This window comes from Coregonus clupeaformis, chromosome 21 (genome assembly GCF_020615455.1).
Source record: "Coregonus clupeaformis isolate EN_2021a chromosome 21, ASM2061545v1, whole genome shotgun sequence".
NCBI classification, from domain to species: domain Eukaryota; kingdom Metazoa; phylum Chordata; class Actinopteri; order Salmoniformes; family Salmonidae; genus Coregonus; species Coregonus clupeaformis.
In genome coordinates, this window is record NC_059212.1 from 22,612,183 (window position 1) to 22,634,464 (window position 22,282).

General features: G+C 44.1%; 1 protein-coding gene across 1 annotated transcript; it reads left to right on the top strand.

The window, feature by feature from the left end:
• The first annotated feature begins 230 nt into the window (after positions 1–230).
• Positions 231–21,787, top strand: frrs1a (ferric-chelate reductase 1a). The gene is made up of 16 exons (XM_041841364.2): positions 231–239; positions 2,634–2,832; positions 3,192–3,331; positions 3,488–3,582; positions 3,730–3,877; positions 4,078–4,260; positions 4,362–4,460; positions 7,930–8,077; positions 12,408–12,521; positions 12,753–12,868; positions 12,976–13,062; positions 14,001–14,098; positions 19,913–19,971; positions 20,643–20,786; positions 21,146–21,204; positions 21,535–21,787. The coding sequence occupies exons 1-16, from the start codon at positions 231–233 to the stop codon at positions 21,625–21,627; spliced, it is 1,791 nt and encodes a 596-aa protein (XP_041697298.2). The 3' UTR covers positions 21,628–21,787.
• The last annotated feature ends 495 nt before the right edge of the window (positions 21,788–22,282 follow it).

Sequence of the window (22,282 nt, forward strand, 5' to 3'; positions counted from 1 at the left end):
TAAATCCAGTGCATAACTTGAACATTGAGATTGCAGAAAGGACAGTCTCTTTGGCAATAACAAGGAGTGGCAAGGAGTCGAATGTTAGCTAAAGAGACCGGTAGTCAGACTATGTAGGCCATGCCTCTTCCCATACAAGGCAAGCCCACATTGGATGAAGAACCGCCCTGGGCATGAGCTTTAAAAAGCCTTGCTCAGGTAATAAAATGCATACTTTGCTTTTCGCAAGCATGCTGGAGGTGAGTACATGGTCCGAGTTAAGTTCTTTGAGAAATGTTCTTTAAACTGTCTTTTGTCCTAGTTTGTCACTTCTCATACTGCTTTCCATTGGTTTGAAATGACCATATGCTTTATTTGGATTACTTAAAGCTTACTGCTAGAATGGTGTTTATTCATTGGTTTTCTCAATGCTATGTCTGTTGAAACTTTCACTGTCTTAGGCTCTTGAACGTGCCACATGCTAAATGAGAAATACACTATATACAGTATACACAAAGTACAGTTGAAACGTACAGTTGAAGTCAGAAGTGTACATACACTTAGGTTGGAGTCATTAAAACTAGTTTTTCAACCACTCCACAAATTTCTTGTTAACAAACTATAGTTTTGGCAAGTCAGTTAGGACATCTACTTTGTGCATGACACAAGTAATTTTTCCAACAATTGTTTACAGACAGATTATTTAATTTATAATTCACTGTATCACAATTCCAGTGGGTCAGAAGTGTAAATACACTAAGTTGACTGTGCCTTTAAACAGCTCTGGAAAATTCCAGAAAATGATGTCATGACTTTAGAAGATTCTGATTACATTTACGTCATTTAGCAGACACTCTTATCCAGAGCGACTTACAGTTAGTGAATACATTTTTTTCTTTTTATACTGGTCCCCCGTGGGAATCAAACCCACAACCCTTGCGTTGCAAACACCATGCTCTATCAACTGAGCTACATCCCTGCCGGCCATTCCCTCCCCTACCCTGGACCAATTGTGCGCCGCCCATGAGTCTCCCAGTCACGGCCGGCTGCGACAGAGCCTGGATTCGAACCAGGATCTCTAGTGGTACAGTTAGCACTGCGATGCAGTGCCTTAGACCACTGCGCCACTAATTGACATCATTTGAGTCAACTGGAGGTGTACCTGTGGATGTATTTCAAGGCCTACCTTCAAACTCAGTGCCTCTTTGCTTGACATTGTAGACCTTCACAAGTCTGGTTCATCCTTGGGAGCAATTTCCAAACGCCTGAAGGTAACACATTCATCTGTACAAACAATAGTACGCAAGTATAAACACCATGGGACCACGCAGCCGTCATACCGCTCAGGAAGGAGACGCATTCTGTCTCCTAGAGATGAACATACTGTGGTGCGAAAAGTGAAAATCAATCCCAGAACAACAGCAAAGGACCTTGTGAAGATGCTGGAGGAAACAGGTACAAAAGTATCTATATCCACAGTAAAACGAATCCTATATCGACATAACCTGAAAGGCCGCTCAGCAAGGAAGAAGCCACTGCTCCAAAACCGCCATAAAAAAGCCAGACTACGGTTTGCAACTGCATATGGGGACAAAGATCGTACTTTTTGGAGAAATGTCCTCTGGTCTGATGAAACAAAAATAGAACTGTTTGGCCATAATGACCATCGTTATGTTTGGAGGAAAAAGGGGGTTGCTTGCAAGCCGAAGAACACCATCCCAACCGTGAAGCACGGGGGTGGCAGCATCATGCTGTGGGGGTGCTCTGCTGCAGGAAGGACTGGTGCACTTCACAAAATAGATGGCATCATCAGGAAGGAAAATGATGTAGATATATTGAAGCAATATCTCAAGACATCATTCAGGAAGTTTAAAGCAAATGGGTCTTCCAAATGAACAATGACCCCAAGCATACTTCCAAAGTTGTGGCAAAATGGCTTAAGGACAACAAAGTCAAGGTATTGGAGTAGCCATCACAAAGCACTGACCTCAATCCTATAGAAAATTTAAAACTGAAAAAGCGTGTGCGAGCAAGGAGGCCTACAAACCTGACTCAGCTACACCAGCTCTGTCAGGAGGAATGGGCCAAAATTCACCCAACTTATTGTAGGAAGCTTGTGAAAAGCTACCCAAAAGGTTTCACCCAAGTTAAACAATTTTAAGGCAATGCTACCAAAAACTAATTGAGTGTATGTAAACTTCTGACCCACTGGGAATGTGATGAAAGAAATAAAAGCTGGAATAAATCATTCTCTCTACTATTATTCTGACATTTCACATTCTGAAATGAAAGTGGTGATCCTAACTGACCTATGACAGGGAATTTTTACTAGGATTAAATGTCAGGAATTGTGAAAAACTGAGTTTAAATGTATTTGGCTAAGGTGTATGTAAACTTCCGACTTCAACTGTATGTGGACACCCCTTCAAATTAGTGGATTTGGCAACTTCAGCCACACCCGTTGCTGACCGGTATATAAAATCGAGAACACCACCATGCAATCTCCATTGCCAGTAGAATGGCCTTACTGAAGAGCTCAGTGACTTTCCAACAAGTCAGTTCGTCAACTTTCTGCCCTGCTAGAGCTGCCCCGGAAATATGCTTGCCTTCTAGGGCATGTATTGGAGTGTTTTATTTGTGTATTTTCTTTTTAGATGGGTGTGAGTCTATGGAGCAGCTTGCTGTTAGTTCAGACTCTTTGTTTGACATCAGTTGATGCCTACCCCAATGGAGAAGTGACTGAATCCTGTGGGAGTATGATGCCAAAACACAGTCATGCCCCCAATACCACCCAATGTCCCTACACTCTGGCTGTCAATGTCACTCAATTCAGTTCAGGAGATTACATCCAAGGTAATGATAACAGTTTGGTAATACAATAGACTAATATATTCAGCAATTATTCTAAGACAATGGAAATAGAAAGCTTCTTAATTATTAAATCCAATGTATTTTGGGGTGTAACCTTCATCAGGGTATTTCCAGACAGAAGTTAAAGGAGGTTTGTCAATACATTTCACATCCTCTGTTTTTCTATAGCTCCTGTGTACAATAAGCTGAACAGAAACATGCTAGGATCAAAAGAGAGGATGTGAAATATCCAGAGGACTAGACATGCACCCATTTTATCAGCCTTTTATTCAATTGTCATTGAAATAATTGTTCTGGGTCCAACACATGCACACTCATACACTGTCATGTAATGTCCCTAGTTACCATATCTGGAACGACATACTTTGAGGGCTTCCTGCTTGAGGCTCGGAATGCATCCAATCCAGACTCTGATGCTGTCGGCTCCTTCACCCTAACCAATCCTAAAACCACACAACTGTTGAAATGTGGCCACACTCCGGTAGGCCTACTTACCTTTACGCAAAGAGGTCAATGGATTTATTTTCATTTGGCTTAGAATGAATCATTTACCATGACCTTAGGTTTCGCATGGCCTCAATACTCTAAATTTCTTGCAATTTATTGTAGTTATTTTTCTGTTTTTGTTGCTATTTAGGGTTCAGCTGTCAGTCACACAAGTGATGCCAGACAGACAAAAATCGTGGTAATCTGGAACGCTCCCCAAAACTCTCCAGATGCTGTCGAATTTCTGTGAGTGTTTAGAGTCCATCTGATTCCCTCTGCATTCCCTGTCTCACACATGCATTTCCATTACATGCTATGGTCTCTTACGCTCTACAGCTAAAATTATATCCTGAGTGTACAGTTAACAATGCATTTGTGTGTTTCTGAATTAAGTGTGACGGTAGTGGCTCATTACAATACTTTCTGGGTGAAAATCCCCGGTCCGGTTGTGTCTCAGAGTGGGGTGCCTCCCATCCCACCTAAACCCACCACACCTTCCACTACCATAAAGACGTCAACTCCCTCTGTGTTGCCCAGACCAGTAAGTCATATTTAGTAATATAATGGAATATAAATATACTGTACATTACTGTATGTTTTGGTACAGAAACCCCCCTTTCATGCTCTCTCTGTCTGTCTGTGTCTCTCTCTGTTTGTCTTTCTGTCTGTTTCTCTCTCTGTTCTCTCTCACTGTCGCTCTCTCTCTCTTCCTCTCTTTCTTGATGCCTCCTCCTGTCTCAGTTCAGCTCAGTGGGTTGTGGCCAACAGAAGTCCTGCCTGTTGGACCCAGCGGGATGTGACCCTGAAAAAGATTCAACGTGCTTCTTCCTGTCGTTTGCCCCCAAGGGACAGTCTGTGGAGTTTGAGCTCAGTGGGCCCTCAGATGGCTACATTGCCTTCGCCCTCTCCCATGACACATGGATGGTAAGTTAGCATTTTAGCATCATTGATAACTTGCTAGGTAAGTTACTGTAGCATTATGCTGTAATGGTATGCTTTTCCTTCCCTCCTTTTTCTGTTAATAGGGGGATGATGACGTGTACCTATGTGTGAGGGATGACAGCTCGGTGGATGTGAGCGCAGCTTATGTCAAAGGAAGGTCCCACCCAGAGGAGGCCTCTGAGGTGAAACCCCACAGTATATGACTTGAATTATACGTCTCTCTTTTATAGGCCTACCTGATAGGGTTTAATATTTTCCCGATATTTTACAAATGTTCCAATCACTTTTTTCCCGGGTACCCGGTATTTCCCACCAAAACCGGAAGTGTCATTCAAAAGCATTATAAAGCATATAAATAGGCCTATGTCTGGATTTGATTCGAGCTTTGATCGAACATTCAAGCCTGATGCTACCTGAGCCTGATGAGCCATACATTAAATACATTTATAAGCCCTACATTAAAAACATTTAATGAGACCAAGCCCAAAAAGGCCAAATGATTGTGACGTTATCCAATACATATATGAAATATAATATGGCCTATTTGTATAATTATTAGGCTGACGCATATATACCTTTTATAATATTTCCCCTAATGTTATTACCTACCTCCTCTCTCTCTATTGTTGCTTCATTCCTTACTCACTTTCAATAGTTAAATGATATACAGTTGAAGTCGGAAGTTTACATACACCTTCGCCAAATACATTTAAACTCAGTTTTTCACAATTCCTGACATTTAATCCTAGTAACAATTCCCTGTCTTAGGTCAGTTAGGATCACCAATGTGCAATGTCAGAATAATAGTAGAGATAATTATTTATTTCAGCTTTTATTTCTTTCATCACATTCCCAGTGGGTCAGAAGTTTACATACACTCAATTAGTATTTGGTAGCATTGCCTTTAAATTGTTTAACTTGGGTCAAACGTTGCGGGTAGCCTTCCACAAGCTTCCCACAATAAGTTGGGTGAATTTTGGCCCATTCCTCCTGACAGAGCTGGTGTAACTGAATCAGGTTTGTAGGCTTCCTTGCTCACACACACTTTTTCAGTTCTGCCCACACATTTTCTATAGGATTGAGGTCAGGGCTTTGTGAAGGCCACTCCAATACCTTGACTTTGTTGTCCTTAGGCCATTTTGCCACAACTTTGGAAGTATGCTTGGGGTCATAGTCCATTTGGAAGACCCATTTGCGACCAAGCTTTAACTTCCTGACTGATGTCTTGAGATGTTGCTTCAATATATCCACATAATTGTCCTTCCTCATGATGCCATCTATTTTGTGAAGTGCACCAGTCCCTCCTGCAGCAAAGCACACCCACAGCATGATGCTGCCACCCCTGTGTTTCACGGTTGGGATGGTGTTCTTCAGCTTGCAAGTACCCCCTTTTTCCTCCACACATAACAATGGTCATTATGGCCAAACAGATCTATTTTTGTTTCATCAGACCAGAGGACATTTCTCCAAAAAGTACGATCTGGTCCCCATGTAAATTGCAAACCGTAGTCTGGCTTTTTTATGGCGGTTTTTGGAGCAGTGGCTTCTTCCTTGCTGAGCGGCCTTTCAGGTTATGTTGATATAGGACTCATTTATTGTGGATATATATACTTTAGTACCTGTTTCCTCCAGCATCTTCACAAGGTCCTTTGCTGTTGTTCTGGGATTGATTTGCACTTTTCGCACCAAAGTACGTTCATCTCTAGGAGACAGAACGCGTCTCCTTCCTGAGCGGTATGACGGCTGCGTGGTCCCATTGTGTTTATACTTGCGTACTATTGTTTGTACAGATGAACGTGGTACCTTCAGGCATTTGGAAATTGCTCCCAAGGATGAACCAGACTTGTGAAGGTCTACAATTTTTTTCTGAGGTTTTGGCTGATTTCTTTTGATTTTCCCATGATGTCAAGCAAAGAGGCACTGAGTTTGAAGGTAGGCCTTGAAATACATCCACTGGTACACCTCCAATTGACTCAAATTCATTTTCTTGAATTTTCCAAGCTGTTTAATGCACAGTTAACTTAGTGTATGTAAACTTCTGACCCACTGGAATTGTGATACAGTGAATTATAAGTGAAATAATCTGTCTGTAAACAATTGTTGGAAAAATTACTTGTGTCATGCACAAAGTAGATGTCCTAACTGACTTGCCAAAACTATAGTTTGTTAACAAGAAATTTGTGGAGTGGTTGAAAAACAAGTTTTAATGACTCCAACCTAAGTGTATGTACACTTCTGACTTCAACTGTACGTTTCGTTGTCCTTATCTTCATCATTCTAAAGACATCCTTGAATAATATAGGACTAGAATCAGATGCAGAAGCCGTTCACTTCTCTTCACAAAGATTTAAAGGTCATGGGTCTGAATAAATAACTGCTAAAGCCTACCACCATCCTGCGTTCGTTCTTCTTTCAAACCACCATCGTGAGTTCTATTGGCTGCTGTATTTAACATTCAGCAAACAAGAGCTTGAGTCCCTCTTCGAATAGTCTATCGGTATAAGACATGCAACAACAACAAAAATGGCCAGCAAGCTATTCCAGTCTAGCTTTTCCTGCATGGGACTCCAAGAGTTAAGGAGCGTTTTTTAAGGAAAGAGGCCAGCTGAGCACAGGTGCGTGCATTTTGCGCAAGCGACAGAGGCTATAAGTTAGAAGCTTATTATGCATAACCCATCATTAATTAGTTAAACATAAGGCTAATACTGCATTGAATGTATTACCTGAAAGAGGTAGGCTAGGACATCTATATATATATATATATATATATATATAATAAATATATATATATATATATATATATATATATATGTATAGGGCTATATATCAATCTAGAACAGGATTATCTATTTTGGATGCAATTTGAATGGAGTTGATGGAGAGAGAGACAGACTGTGAGAAAGTGCTTGTGCGTGCACTGATTTAAAGCAACAATATTTGAGTGACAGGCTGTTTTATAACTCTGCAGCTGCAATATCTATCTTTACAATAAAAAAATAAAGTAAACCCCAAAAGCCAGATGGAGATCTGTAAATCAGACGCTCATTCGGTCTTTATATTACGCGGCAGCAAATGTAGGCCTACCTGTCACAAGAACAAAGGTTACCATGATGAGATGATAGGTCTACATGCATTGTGAACTGCGCTCCATATTGAGATGTGCTGTCTGTCCCCACCCTGAGAGTTGATGATTCATCATGCAGAGGCCGTAGAGAAGCCAGATTTAGACATCGCATATAATTTAACAGTTCCATTTCACACCATGCTGTTCATATAAATAATATATTATAATTTACCGGTTTCTCACAGTTATTTATCCTGGGAAAAAGGAGTGGTTTTGGGCGATAAATCCCTGTAAATCTCGGTAACCGGGTTCCCGTCATTCAACCCTGCTACATGTCCTCTAGTTCAGCCTGCTATATGTGTAGCACTGTAACTGTTGTATGGCTGACTTGGCCACAAGCTAGAATTCCTTGAATGCCTGAAAATGAAACCTTCCTCAATCAGCATCAACTCATCAATATGAGTTATGATAATCAAACATGACATTACTATGACTTATTAGATCAGGCATATTATAATCATTTACTTAAACTGAGTATCTTATATAGAAGATATGTATAGACACGCCATTGTTTCCTTTTCCTATAGAATGTTCTTACAGATGTGGCCTGGAGATTGGCGGATGGAGTAATTCAGTGTCGGTTTCGTCGACGCGTTCTTGTCCCACAGGACGCGACCCGGTTTAGTCTGGACGCACAGTACTACCTGTTCATGGCATACGGTGAAGCTGAATACGGTGAGTTGCAATATGATATACGATCACGGTAAGGTTTTGTACCTGTCCAATAAGATAATGTCCAATATGATAAATAAGAGTAACCCAAAAAAAGAAAAAAGGGCAGAATGCTAAAATCATATAGATTAGATTTGAGCATACAGGTATAGATTGGACCTGTGATATAGTTTTTAATGTAGTAGTGTTGTGTGTAACTGCCTGTGTAACTCCTGAGTGGCGCAGTGGTCTAAGGCACTGCATCGCAGTGCTAACTGTCCCACTAGAGATCCTGGTTCGAATCCAGGCGCACAATTGGCCCAGCGTCGTCCAGGGTAGGGGAAGGAAATGGCCGGCAGGGATGTAGCTCAGTTGATAGAGCATGGCGTTTGCAACGCCAGGGTTGTGGGTTCGTTTCCCGGGGGGGGGGCAGTATAAAATATATATATATGTATTCACTAACTGTAAGTCGCTCTGGATAAGAGTGTCTGCTAAATGACTAAAATGTTGATTTGAAATTGAAACCCTCTTAAGCCATGTTTCCACTGGCACTTAAAATTAGGGTCAAATTTGAGCTGGCTCAAATGGAATTCTCAAAATCGAGCTGTGTAGGGGGAAACCAAATAATTTTAGACTTTTACTCAAGTAGTATTTTACAGGGTTACTTTCACTTTTACTTGAGTAACTTTCTATTAAGGTATCTATACTTAATCAAGTATGACAATTTCTACTTTTTCCACCACTGGACACAACGTTTAGCTAGCTCGTCTGGGCTTTTTTTGTTGCTGTTAGCTAGCACGTCTGGGCTTGTTGCTGTTAGCTAGCACATGGACAAGCAGTACTGCAGTAGTCAGATATGACATGAATTACCACCATAGCTGGATTCTTCATTCATTTTTGCGCTACACAATAAACTTTTATGAGAATAGTAAGCCCTCGAATGCTAGCTACCTAACGTTAGCCAGGAAATCAGAGTTGAAACTAGTTAGCCAGCTAATGTTAGCTAGCAGGAATGTTAGCTGACCAGGTCGTATTGAAAGCTAGCTAGCTACGTCATATCAAACCTGTCTTCTGGTTTGCTTGGTTAGCTAGTTAGCTAATAGCCAATGCCATGGCAAGCAAGGTATGAATTAAGCTAGACAGCTAGCTAGCCTGTTATGCTAGCGATGATGCTAACTGTTTAGCTAGCTAGCTAACGTTAGCAAGCAAAACATATTTGCTAAATACATGGTTCTGAGTCTGGCTGGCAGTGGCAGTAGTATGGGGTAAAGTTAGTTACAGCATGGCGGGTGAATAAAATTCTTCAACATCTTGCTACTGTAGCTAGCTAGCAACATTAGCGAAGCCAGCTGCACAGTCACGGCTACCTAGCAACATGACATCTTTTCTAATTTCTGGAGGCAGTAGAAGCCCGGGTTGACTTCAAAGTGCCAATGGCAACGGGCCTTTATAGTTCTGCATGTATAGATGCCCAATGACATATCATGTATTTCACACAAAGGTTATTATAGTAAACTAAAACTAAAACTAAAACGAATAAAAAAACTATTTAGGAAACTGAAATAAAATAATTAAGAAACACATTAGAAAAAATGAAACTATACTGAAACTACTATCTTTGACTCCAAAATTAAGTAAAATTAAATAAAAACATAAGAAATTATGTTCCGTTTTTTCTCTTTTAAACTTTGGCCAAAAATCTGTTTCAAATAGTTTGTGCATCACCATCATTAGCTATCTCTTTAGACAAAAGGCTTGCCTCCAACAATTTAACAATGTTCCAGCATACGACATGTCTTTACAAGTACCTGCGTCATTTGGGACCTTCATATATACAGTCATTGGTTGGGACAGAGAGGAGTCAGAACAGGGAAGACCATCACTGCCTTATCTGGTGACGTCACTGTCTCATCCACTTGTTGCCCTAGCGTTAACCTAACGTAGTATCGAGTTAATGTGGCTAATTATGCTCTGAAACAAAGGAGTCTGCTTATACTGAGCTTTGATCATAAGTTTTATTCATATCACAAGATTTCAGCATAAGTTTACAGATGTCAAGATCATCCGGAGAGCAGTGTCCGAAAAGAATATGTCTGCTCTAATGTTCTTTGTCTCTAGCCCATACTTATAATCTTTACAAAAATATGGGTGGCTCCCTCTACTGTCCAATCACCTGTCTCCAACAAACAGACTCCCTCTGTTCTATGAGGTGTCACTCTAAAACGGCTCCCTCTGAAACGGAATAAACATCCTCTCAGGTTCCACTTAAAAACATTAGCAAAGTCATAATTCTCCATATACTACACTAACGTAGCAGGAGTAAAAAGACGCCTGAGCGGAGTCCCCATATCTGTTTTTCAGGGGAAATTAAAGTTAGGTTGAAAATACTGTATCCCTGAAAACCGAAAGCATTCGCTTTCTGCAGACTTCGCGGAGAGTGCCCGAGCTTAAACATCCCAGCTGGACACAAAGTACTAGCTAGCGAGATGGGGAATGCAGAGGTTATTTTCAATAAGTGCATTTCACTAGTTTGCATTGTAGTGTCTGAGGGTCTATGATTTTGCTGACATTTGCAAATGGTGTAATGGATGAACTCTACTCTGCTTTGCTGAAACATCTGGAAAGTATTACTACATAGGCTTCTTGGAATAGAGGACATTTGGACATATGTGGAAGCCGGGGATTGGTCTGTCAAAAACCACCCATCTTATGTTACATAGGATATAAATACCATGTTTTGAACAAAGGACGGGGAGAAACAACATATTAACAGATTGGGCCGTTGTTCTCCAGATATCTGCAGATGTCTGTAAATTGATACTGTGATCTTTGATACAATAAACCTTTATAATCAAAGTACAGTGTAAGCGGACTTCTTATCATCACAGCATAATTAGCAACATATTTTGAGACACCACAGCATCTTCTACCACTAAAACCTAGGCAAATGTTTTGCCTGCAAACTTTGGTTTCGAATCGCAACGTTCTGAGATGTCTGCCTACAGGCTACGGAAAGAATTAGATTTTTTCAGGCTTAGCCCGCCTACCCAAACTCGTGATTTGTTGGGAGAGTTGTCTGTCTGAAGAGGACCCCTTTTTTATGTCCAAGAGAATCTGACATCCTCCCCAGACCTTGTGCTGATGCTCTAGGCCTGGGATTTCCGAGACTACTAGCTATCACTAGCTAACAGGGAAGAACTAGAACCTACAACACATATATGGCTCCTAGCCTCCCAGTCATAGGAGCAATTCCATGGTAACGGAATTATGCTGAGACTCTGATTTTTTACTTTCAAATGTATGCCCCCAAAAAACATAACTTTAACTTTGGTTACAAGGCTTCCTCGCCTGTCATTTTACTGTTGCATCGTACATACACAATCTATGGGCTTTGGTGGGGAAGTGGGAACAAGGTCTTTCACACATTTTAGTAGTTATCTAATTACTGTACAAGGAAGGGCTGCATTGTAAATTGTTTCCTTTATGACATCCATTAGCAGATTGTATTTTGCACACATCTACATATCTTTGTACAGTACATCATAAAATATAAATGCAGAATGCAACTTCAGATCCGGTCTTCCGGATCTAAACTTTAGATCTAAACTCCCTGTCTTTACTCTAGTTATCTCCTAGTTCACAAAAATGTAATGTGTCAGTGTTTTTCTGTCAAATGAGGTCAAGGAGTTTGTGGTTTATGAGGTTGGCTTGAGTTATTGCCCTCAAGGTAAAGTCTCATAACAAACATTTATTTCACATTATTGTTTAATGACACCGACGCTTCCGCAACTGACTACCATGACAGTAAATGTCAGATCAATTCTGTGGTATAAATAAAATATTTTAGATTCTAGATTGAGACTTTCTATCATTTTAGGGGCATTGTGGGAAAAAAAGAAAATACTTTTCCCCTTAATGGCCACTTTATGACTTGTTTATGACGGAAATGATAAGACGTGAAAGAAGTGACAATATAGATGAAAGGTTTTGCGGATGAGGATAGAGAAGCGAAGAGTTTCTAATGCTGGCTCTGAAATGACTTCAACTCGTGCTGTCACACAACAGCATGCATCCTTTGAACTGTAGGTCCTATTTCTATAGATGGAGTCTTCCCGTTATAGCCCACTGAGCACAGATGTCAATTCAACATCTGTTCCACGTTGGTTTAAAGTAATTTCATTGAAATTACATGGAAACAACATTGATTCAACCATTGTGTGCCCAGTGGGATGTCACCTTCACTGACATATCAGTTGTATGTCATTCATGGTGACATATTACCTATATGAGAAACCTATAGCTACTGTAGGTGACTTGCTGCTAACTCGTCTCTCTCTCAAACCATTGTCTTGAGGCGAGGTGCACAGGCATGACCGCCAACCCCTCATATCCTCACAGCAGTCAGTCATCAACGGCCCAGCAGAGATTCTCACTGGCTCTCGATCACCACTCCTCATGAAATTTCACAGTGAGTGGACTGGAGACTGAAAATGATAGGCAAACAAATGTATAATTCTGTAACTACATAAAACCAACATTCAGCTCTATGAGCAATACCAAGTAAATATGTCATGTCAGACGGTCCACAATTTGATAGATACAGTATTTCTTGACTTGATTTATGAATGATTTTGGCTCCTGTTAAAGTTTTTAGTCTGATGCCCATCTGTAATACCTGTTATCTCTTTTGTAATATCAGGCGTTCTGATGTTAATTGCATGGATGTTGGCTGGAAGCACAGGTACTTTCATAGCCAGCTACTTCAAGCCTGATTGGCCAGAGAAAACACTGTTCGGTCAGAAAATGTGGTTCCAGGTATGTAAAAGAAACTGATAAACTAACACCTGTGGTAAAAGTTGTCCTTACATTGATATGTCACTGCTTAAAGGTGATAAGCATCAACGTGTCCTGTGTTTGTCCAGGTGCATCGAGGGTTGATGATGTTAACAGTGCTGCTTACCTGTGTGGCCTTCACTCTTCCCTTCATCTACAGAGGAGGTTGGAGTAAGGTAAGCTACTAAGCATTAGCACACATAAAGTCCCTCTTATTCTGCCTCACGCTTGCGATGTTATGCACTGCTTTAACCTTGTTTAGCCAGCAGAGGGCATTGCATCTTGTTGTTGGATGAGGAGGATTTTCCTTAATTTTTCTATTTTGATTTTGAGTGCCTGATTATAATGTAACTGTCATGGAACGATTCAACCAAATCTATCTTAGAAATGTTTATGCAGCAGGGCTTTGTTTATGCTACTGACTGAATACTGTAATGCAGGTTAGATTAAACAGAGGCTTCAGCTGAAAAGTTGTTCAAATCAAATTTTATTTGTCACATGCTTTGTAAACAACCGGTGTAGACTAACAGTGAAATGCTAAATACTTACGGGTCCTTTTCCAACAATGCAGAGTTAAAGATAAAAAGAAAAGAAAACAGAAATAGTGGCACGAGGAATAAATACACAGTGAATAACGAAGAACAACAACGAGTACAAATAACATGGTTATATACAGGGAGTACCAGTACTGAGTCAATGTGCAGAGGTACAAGATAACTGATGTAGCTAGGTAGGGGTAAAGTGACTAGGCAACAGGATAAATAATAAACAGTAGCAGCAGCAGTGAAAGTGTGTGTGTGTGTGTGTGTGTGTGTGTGTGTGTGTGTGTGTGTGTGTGTGTGTGTGTGTGTGTGTGTGTGAGTGGTGCGTCAGTGCATGTGTGCGCGTGTTATCTGTGTGTGGGCATATGAAGTGTGTGTGTGTGTGTGTGTGTGTGTTGGGTGTCAGTGTAAGTATGTGTGAGTGTGTGGGTAGAGTCCAGTGTGTGTGCATAGAGTCAGTGCAAGAGAGTTAGTGAAAAAAGTGTCAATGCAGGTAGTCCGGGTAAAAAAGTTGTTTGATTGCATCGAGGGCTTTAGTGTTTAATACAGAGGGTTTGTATGTCTTTCTCCAGAGTGCTGGGGCCCATCCCTACCTGGGATGTACTGTACTAGCCCTGGCTCTCCTTCAGCCTATCATGGCCACTCTCAGACCTCCCCCTGACTCCTCCAGGTAAAACCCTATCCACAGCCCAATTGACCACCAACCATCTCACATGGCCATACTCAAGTACTGTCACAGTTCCCTCAGACAGAACCCAGAAGCAGACCAGGACAAGGAGAGTTGAACGAAGGTGAGGGTTTATTACAGACTCAAAAGGTGCAGAATAATCCAGGGAACAGAGCGGGCGGCGTGGATGAGTTGTTGAGGGTGCAGTTGTTGGTCCAATGATGGCTCGGCAGCCGCCGACCATCAGGCAGAGGTAGGGGTGAAGGTTCGGACGAGTGACTGTAGATGGAACAAAAACGGAGGTAAGTAAACAATAGACCAACAAGGTACAAAACAACAAAACTAACGCTAGAAGCTCTAGGACTGATACACTGATAAACCTACTGTTCATGGCTAACGCATCCGGCAGGAACTGGATGTTCGTGCCAGAGCCTAAGAAGGGTGATGATCAGGACCAGGTGTGCAGATTGCTGATGGGATGCAGGTACGGGAAAACAAGAGAGCTCCCCGGAGCGTTCCCCGAACCCTCGGGAAACTGGAGATCACGAACAGGAAAAACTAGTCACCAGACAGGACCCGACTCAGACTGCCGGGATCGTTACAGTACCCCCTCCGAACGCACACCGGGCGGACTCCCGGAGCGCCAGGATGGAGGCGGTAGAAATCACTGATGAGGTCAGCATCTAGGACCTGTCGCCGCGGAATCCAACTCCTCTCTTCAGGGCCATACCCTCCCAGTCCACGAGATACTGGAAACCCCGGCCCCGCCGTTCTGGAATCCATGATGCGACGCACCGTGTAGGCAGGACCACCTCCGATCATCCGAGGAGGAGGAGGAGGAGGCGGAGGAGGCAACAGAGGACTGAGGAAGACAGGCTTGAGGCAGGAGACATGAAAGGTGGGATGGACTCTGAGCGTCCTCGGTAGTTTGAGTCGAACTGCCACTGGATTGATCACCTTCTCCACCACAAACGGACCAATGAACTTCGGGCAACAACTTCCTAGACTCAGTCCGTAAAGGAAGATCCCGTGTGGCCAACCAGACCCTATCTCCGATGGTGTAGGTGGGAGCGGGGATCCGGCGACGATTCGCCTGGAGCTGATACCGGTCCGAAACTCTGGAGTGCCTTTCTGGCCCGATGCCAGGTCCGGTGGCAACGAAATATGGGCCTGAACAGAAGGCACTGAGAGCTCCTTCTCCTGAGAAGGGAACAAGGGAGGTTGGTAGCCATACAGGCACTGGAAGGGAGACATACCAGTGGCAGATGTAGGGAGAGTATTGTGGGCATACTCAACCCAAGGCAACTGAGAGACCCAGGAGGTGGGGGTTGGAAGAGGCCAAGCAGCGTAGCGTGGATTCCATCTTCTGGTTGGCTCTCTCCGCCTGACCATTAGATTGGGGGTGAAAACCAGATGTGAGACTGACTGTAGCTCCAATGGCCAAACAGAAGGACTTCCAGACAGCAGAGGTAAACTGAGGGCCACGGTCGGAAACGATATCACTGGGCAACCCGTGGACCCCTGAAAACCTCCCTAACCAGGATCTCGGACGTCTCCGAGGCAGAGGGAAGCTTGGCAATTGGCACAAAGTGGGCGAACTTGCTGAATCTGTCCACGATAGTCAGAACGACCGTGTTCCCCTCAGAAGCGGGCAACCCAGTGACAAAGTCCAGGGGCAGATGCGACCATGGTCGCCGGGGAATAGGAAGGGGTGAAGTAGTCCAGAGCTGGGCCGATTGGTACTCTTATTCTGCGCACACACTGGACAGGCAGCAACATAACCCCGAGTATCCTCGGCCATGGCAGGCCACCAAAAACGTCTGCGAAGAACGCCATCGTCCGAGCCACGCCAGGGTGACAAGCCATCTTGCTGGCGTGGGACCATTTGAGGACCGCAGGACGAACCGACTCGGCACAAACAACCGACCGGGTGGACCGTTACGGGACCGGGCTGCGTCCGAAGAGCCGCCATCACCTCCTCCTCAATCTTCCACCTAACAGCTCCCACGACGCAGTTCCGGGGGAGAATTGTCTCGGTCTTGGACCCACTCTCCTCCGTCTTGGAGAACATCCGGGACAAGGCGTCCGCCTTGCCGTTCTTAGATCCAGGTCGGAACGTCAGGACAAACTTGAATCGTCCGAAAAACAACGCCCACCTGGCCTGACGGGGAGTTGAGACGTTTAGCCGATTGCACGAAGCGGATTCTTGTGGTCAGTCCAGACAATAAACGGTTGCTCCGCCCCCTCCAACCAGTGGCGCCACTCCTCCAAGGCAAGTTTCACCGCGAAAGCTCCCGGTTACCCACATCGTAATTCCTCTCCGCCAGGCGAAAGGCGACAGAGTAGTAGGCGCAGGGATGGAGTTTACTGTCCGTGGAGCATCGCTGCGAGCAGGATGGCGCCAACTCCCACATCAGACGCGTCCACTTCAACGACGAACTGACGGGCCGTGTCCGGTTGAGAGAGAATCGGTGCGTTGGTGAATCGCCTCTTCAAATCCAGAAACGCTCGATCCGCCTCCGGATTCCACTTGAAGGTCCTGATACTGGAAGTCAAGGCAGTTAATGGAGCGGCCACACGGCTGTAATCCCGGGATGAATCTGCGGTAGAAATTCGCAAACCCCAAAAATCTCTGGAGCTGCAATCTCGTACCGGGCTGGGCCCATTCCAGAACCGCTCTAACCTTCTCCTGGTCCATCCTAATCTCTCCCCTGGAGATGATGTACCCGAGAAAGGATGTCGTGTGGGCGTGAAACTCGCACTTCTCGGCCTTCACGAACAGGCGATTCTCCAACAATCGCTGCAGAACCTGCCGGACATGCTGGACGTGGTCGGAAGGTTCCCTTCGAGAAGATCAGAATGTCATCCAGGTAAACAAACACAAAGAGACCGGATCATATCTCTCAGGACGCTGTTCACCATACTCTGGAATACCGCTGGAGCATTGGTCAGTCCAAACGGCATCACCTGATACTCGAGTGACCCATCGGTGTATTGAAACCCGTCAACCACTCGTCCCCTCTCTGATCCGGGACCAGGTGATACGCATTGCGTAGGTCTAGCTTGGTGAACACCGTAGCACCCTGTAAGGAGTCGAAGGCAGAACTCATCAAGGGCAGGGGATACTTGTTCTTGACCGTGATGTCATTCAACCCCCCGATAATCAATACACGGTCGAAGAGAGCCATCCTTCTTACCCACAAAGAAGAATCCTGCCCCCAGGGGGTGATGACGAGGGACGAACGAGACCAGCAGCTAGGGACTCCTTGATGTAGGTCTCCAACGCCTCACGTTCAGGTCGGGAGATACTGTATAACCTTCCCTTGGGGGTAGACAGCTCCAGGGACCAGGTTGATGGCACAATCATATGGTCGGTGGGGAGGGAGTGACAGAGCCTTCTGCTTACTGAAAACTTCCCCCAAATCGTGATATGTCTCGGGAACCAGGGACAAATCTGGGGGTTTAGCCTCAATCACCTGACTGGGAACCGAATGGGGGCAGGCAGTCTTGAGACAGTTAGCATGACAATCAAGGCTCCAACTCGTTACCTTGCCCGTCACCCAATCGAACGGGGATTGTGTTCCTTCAGCCAGGGGTATCCAAGGACCAGAGGAACATGGGAAGACGGCAGAATGAAGAATGAAATCATCTCAGAATGATTCCCCCGACAACCGCATCTTAACCGGTTCAGTCCTCATCGTGATACGTGCCAGACTACTGCCGTTCAGAGTGGTCGCTTCAATGGCTTCCGGCAATTGCTCCTTGGAAAGCCCCAGCTGTTCCACCAACTCGGCATCAAGAAAGCTTCCACCGGCACCTGAATCGATAAAAGCGTTAAGCGCTAAGCTCTGATTCCTGTTCACAAGGGTAGCCGGAAACGGGGTCTGACAGAGGTACTGAGAGGTTGAAACTGGCTCGCTAAAAGTCCTCCCAACTTTGCGAGCCGGGCAGTTTGACGACCGCCGGGAACAAGTGGAGATGTAATGTCCCGAGCTACCACAGTAGAGGCAGCAGTTGGTCTTACGTCTATGTTGACGCTCCTCCTTGGTTAACCCGTGCCGCCCCACTTGCATGGGTTCAGAATCGGGAGAGCGGACCTCTCCACTAATCCATTGTGGTGGAGAATGATCGACGTGTTCTGGTCCACCACCCGACCCGACTGGGAACTGAGAAGCTGATCGATTGGACGGACCCCATTGCTTCTCCCTCCTTCGCTCTCGGACTCGATTATCCACCCGAATAGACAAGGCTACCAAGCTGTCCAGGTCACTAGGCTCCGGATAGGAGATCAACTCATCCTTGAACTGCTCCGACAGACCCTGGTAAAAGGCTGCTTGCAGAGACTCCTCGTTCCACCCACTCTCCACCGCCAACGTCTTGAACTCGATCACGAAGTCGGCCACGCTGCGAGTTCCTTGGTGAAGCGAAAACAGGCGCCTAGCTGCGTCCCTCCCTCGGACGGAATGGTCGAAGAGCTTCCTCATCTCGGCCGTGAACCCCTGGTATGAAGCCATGCAGGGATCCTGTCGTTCCCAAACGGCTGAAGCCCACTCCAGCGCTCGACCACGCAGCAACTCAATCACAAAGGCTATCCTAGCCTTGTCTGTGGCATAAGAGTAGGGCTGTAGATCGAACACTAATCCACACTGCATAAGGAAGGAACGGCATCTTCCCAGCTCCCCCTCATATTTATCCGGCGTCGGAACCTTGGGCTCACGGAGGGACACAACTTCAGAAGCGGCAGGCGAGATGGGTGAAACGGTAGTGGGTCCTCCACCGGACACTGGCGTTGGTTCTGGACCTCCGTCAGACCGGTAGAAAGGTTCCGAACTGACAACGCGATCTCCTGTAGTACCGTGCTATGATGGCCCAACATCTTCTCCTGCTGGGTAATGGCATGGCGAACAGAGTCCAGGTCCGCTGGGTTCATTACTGGCCGGATCGTTCTGTCACAGTTCCCTCAGACAGAACCCAGAAGCAGACCAGGACAAGGAGAGTTGAACGAAGGTGAGGGTTTATTACAGACTCAAAAGGTGCAGAATAATCCAGGGAACAGAGCGGGCGGCGTGGATGAGTTGTTGAGGGTGCAGTTGTTGGTCCAATGATGGCTCGGCAGCCGCCGACCATCAGGCAGAGGTGAGGGTGAAGGTTCCGGACGAGTGACTGTAGATGGAACAAAAACGGAGGTAAGTAAACAATAGACCAACAAGGTACAAAACAACAAAACTAACGCTAGAAGCTCTAGGACTGATACACTGATAAACCTACTGTTCATGGCTAACGATCCGGCAGGAACTGGATGTTCGGCCAGAGCCTAAGAAGGGTGATGATCAGGACCAGGTGTGCAGATTGCTGATGGGATGCAGGTGCGGAAAACAAGAGAGCTCCCCGGAGCGTTCCCGAACCCTCGGGAAACTGGAGATCACGAACAGGAAAAACTAGTCACCAGACAGGACCCGACTCAGACTGCCGGGATCGTTACAAGTACTACATAATGGAAGATTCCAATGCTGGAAATGCTTTGCTAAACTGCTCGTAAACATTATTACATAGACCTCATACTAAATGGTTTATAATACACACATTTGCTGATATTGAAATAAAATATGCACTTGAGCAAATTATTTATAAAATGTTGATCATGGAATAGGTTAAAAACAAATGAAGTGCTACCATTTTGCATACAAGTAATGGAAGGGTTTTATATTGAATCTGGTGCTGTTGTTTTCTCTATCCATTCCATGGCTGTGATATACTAAGTGTTATTCTATTATTAGGCTGTATTCTTACCATTGATTAGCTGTTCTCTCTATGCAGGAGGTGGGTGTTTAATTGGCTGCATTGGGGAGCTGGGACTGTTGCTGAGATTATGGCTGGTTAGTCAACCATCTGGAAATTCTTCTGTTCTTTTAGTACATATTTGATAGTCAAGCTAAATAACTTAAAACACATACAAAGTCCTAATTTTGTCTTATTGAATGTCACTGTTACTGAGTAGCTAGCTGATGTGGACCACTTCCCATCATTGAGTAAATCCTGTTTAGGGCCAGGAGTTTTTCCTGACCATGTGAATTTACCACGAAAAGGTCTGGGTCCTATCTATAACTTGTGGTGCGTTCCCGTGCTGTCGGAGTTATCAGAAATACAAAGTTTTACTTGAACAACCCTCCAAGTCATCATATCAAGATTTGTTTTTACCCGAGTTGCCGTGTTGTAACATTTAACCACTGATCTTTCACCTTTTCAACCAAAAGATGTGGATAATGTAGATAGTTTGACCATATTGTCAAGCTAGCTTACTGTATTATTAGCAACGTTAGCTATCTTATCTAGCTAGCTTGAATGTTATTGGTTGAAGAATTGTTCTGACTTCAAAAGCACTTGAACGCAATCATATCGGACTTACAACTTCCATTTTGGGAGGGTTCCCACTTCCGACGAGTACGTGAATGCAGCATTGGGCCCAGAGTTTTTCCTGGTCAGGTCACATGGTCAGGGAAAACTCTTATCCCTTCTCATGTGATACTCACTTCCTGTTGTAATGCAGTGGCGGCCATGTTTTTGGGGATGGGCCAGCAGTCTGTGCTCCTGCCTCACCCCTGGTACCTGCTGGTTCTGGCTGGGTTCCTGGCATGGGTCGTCCTCTTGAGGGTGCTCCTTGGGCTCCATAAAAAAGGCTACATTAAAACACGTAAGGAATCGGCCTGTTGTTGATCTCCATTAGTTGTGACGTCAGTGAGAATTTGTGAGAAGTTTTCATTTATAGCTGACAAGTTGAATCTTTCATCAAACTATGAGGTGCAAATACATTAGTTCCATTCTTGCTATATGTCAGTTTATTGAATTCTTGAAATTACCAGTTATCATTCATATGATTAGTATATCTCTGATGTTAAGACAATGCACATCTTCACATTTATTTCAACCTACATAACAGGTCGTATATGTGTTAATAGCCTATATGCTATTTTAGAAGCTATATTCCTTCAAGGTAAATATATTTTTAGCACCAATTTCCTGTTTTGTGATTTTGTGACCTTGTTTCCACAGCGAGTGACACTGATGACCAGCAGAGGATTCTTGCTGACCACTCAGAGGGCAGCGCTTGGGTAAGGCCATAAGCACAGATTTAAGGGTTATCTCTGTGAAGCTTTGAAGTGATTTGAAGTGTAAGGGCCAGTAAGAGTTCAGATTTAAAGCCAGATATAGTTAAGATGGAACTCTCTTCCTGGACATTATGTTTAAATGAGTAAATGTATGGGATTTACTAGCAACTGCCGGTGCAAGGTAATCTTGGCACCCAGAACCAAATCAGCTGCTGGTTTTTAGCTACTCATTTAATATTAAGATTGGTTCAGAATGACCGTTTTTATTTGTCTGATATCATAATATTGTGCACTTTTGACAGTTTAATGTAATGGCATCCTTTTTCTCCACAGGATGCATGGTTCAAAATCGTTGCCCTTCTTGCCTTTATTATTGGGAATAGCGGGTTCCTGATCAGCTTCATTTACACCATCAGTGGATTGTGATGAATCTGTGAGAATGGCCATTCCATGGTACATGACAACTCACTGGCTGTTAGAATGATGGAGGATCCTGATTCTTATTCAAATTCAGGCCACAGCCAGATCAAGGCACTGAACCAGATCTAAAGCTATAAATGGAGTGACAGGAAATGGTAGGGAATATATATATATATATATTTTTTTTTAATAGGATAGATTATCCATTTCACACACAAACCAAAAGTATTTATGCACTATTGATTTTGCACTAATGTTATTATCCCAACTTCTCAGGGAAATGCAGTTGTACACTCAGTGGCCAGTTTATTAGGCGCACTACCCCATGGAAACCATGTGTTTGATGCATTTGATACCATTCCACTAATACCGCTCCAGCCATTACCACGAACCCATCCTCCCCAATTAAGGTACCACCAACCTCTTGTGGCATCGAGGCATTCAGTTATTGTTGGAATGGTATCAAAATAATGTTTCCGACACCTTGTAAAGGGGGGTCTGACCCGGTACTATAAGGGTGTACCTAATAAATTGTATATAAATTATTGAAATGCATTATCTCGATACAGCCTTGTCCCATATGAGTTCATGTTTATTACATTTCTTCGAAGTGTTGCTGAATAGCTGTAACGGAGAATGCACAATTTATTCCCACAATCAA

Excerpts from the sequence above, each read along its gene's own strand:
- frrs1a (XM_041841364.2), top strand. Across the intron at positions 12,522-12,752 it reads ACTCCTCATGAAATTTCACA|GCGTTCTGATGTTAATTGCA; the intron begins GTGAGTGGACTG and ends TTGTAATATCAG. Across the intron at positions 12,869-12,975 it reads GTCAGAAAATGTGGTTCCAG|GTGCATCGAGGGTTGATGAT; the intron begins GTATGTAAAAGA and ends GTGTTTGTCCAG.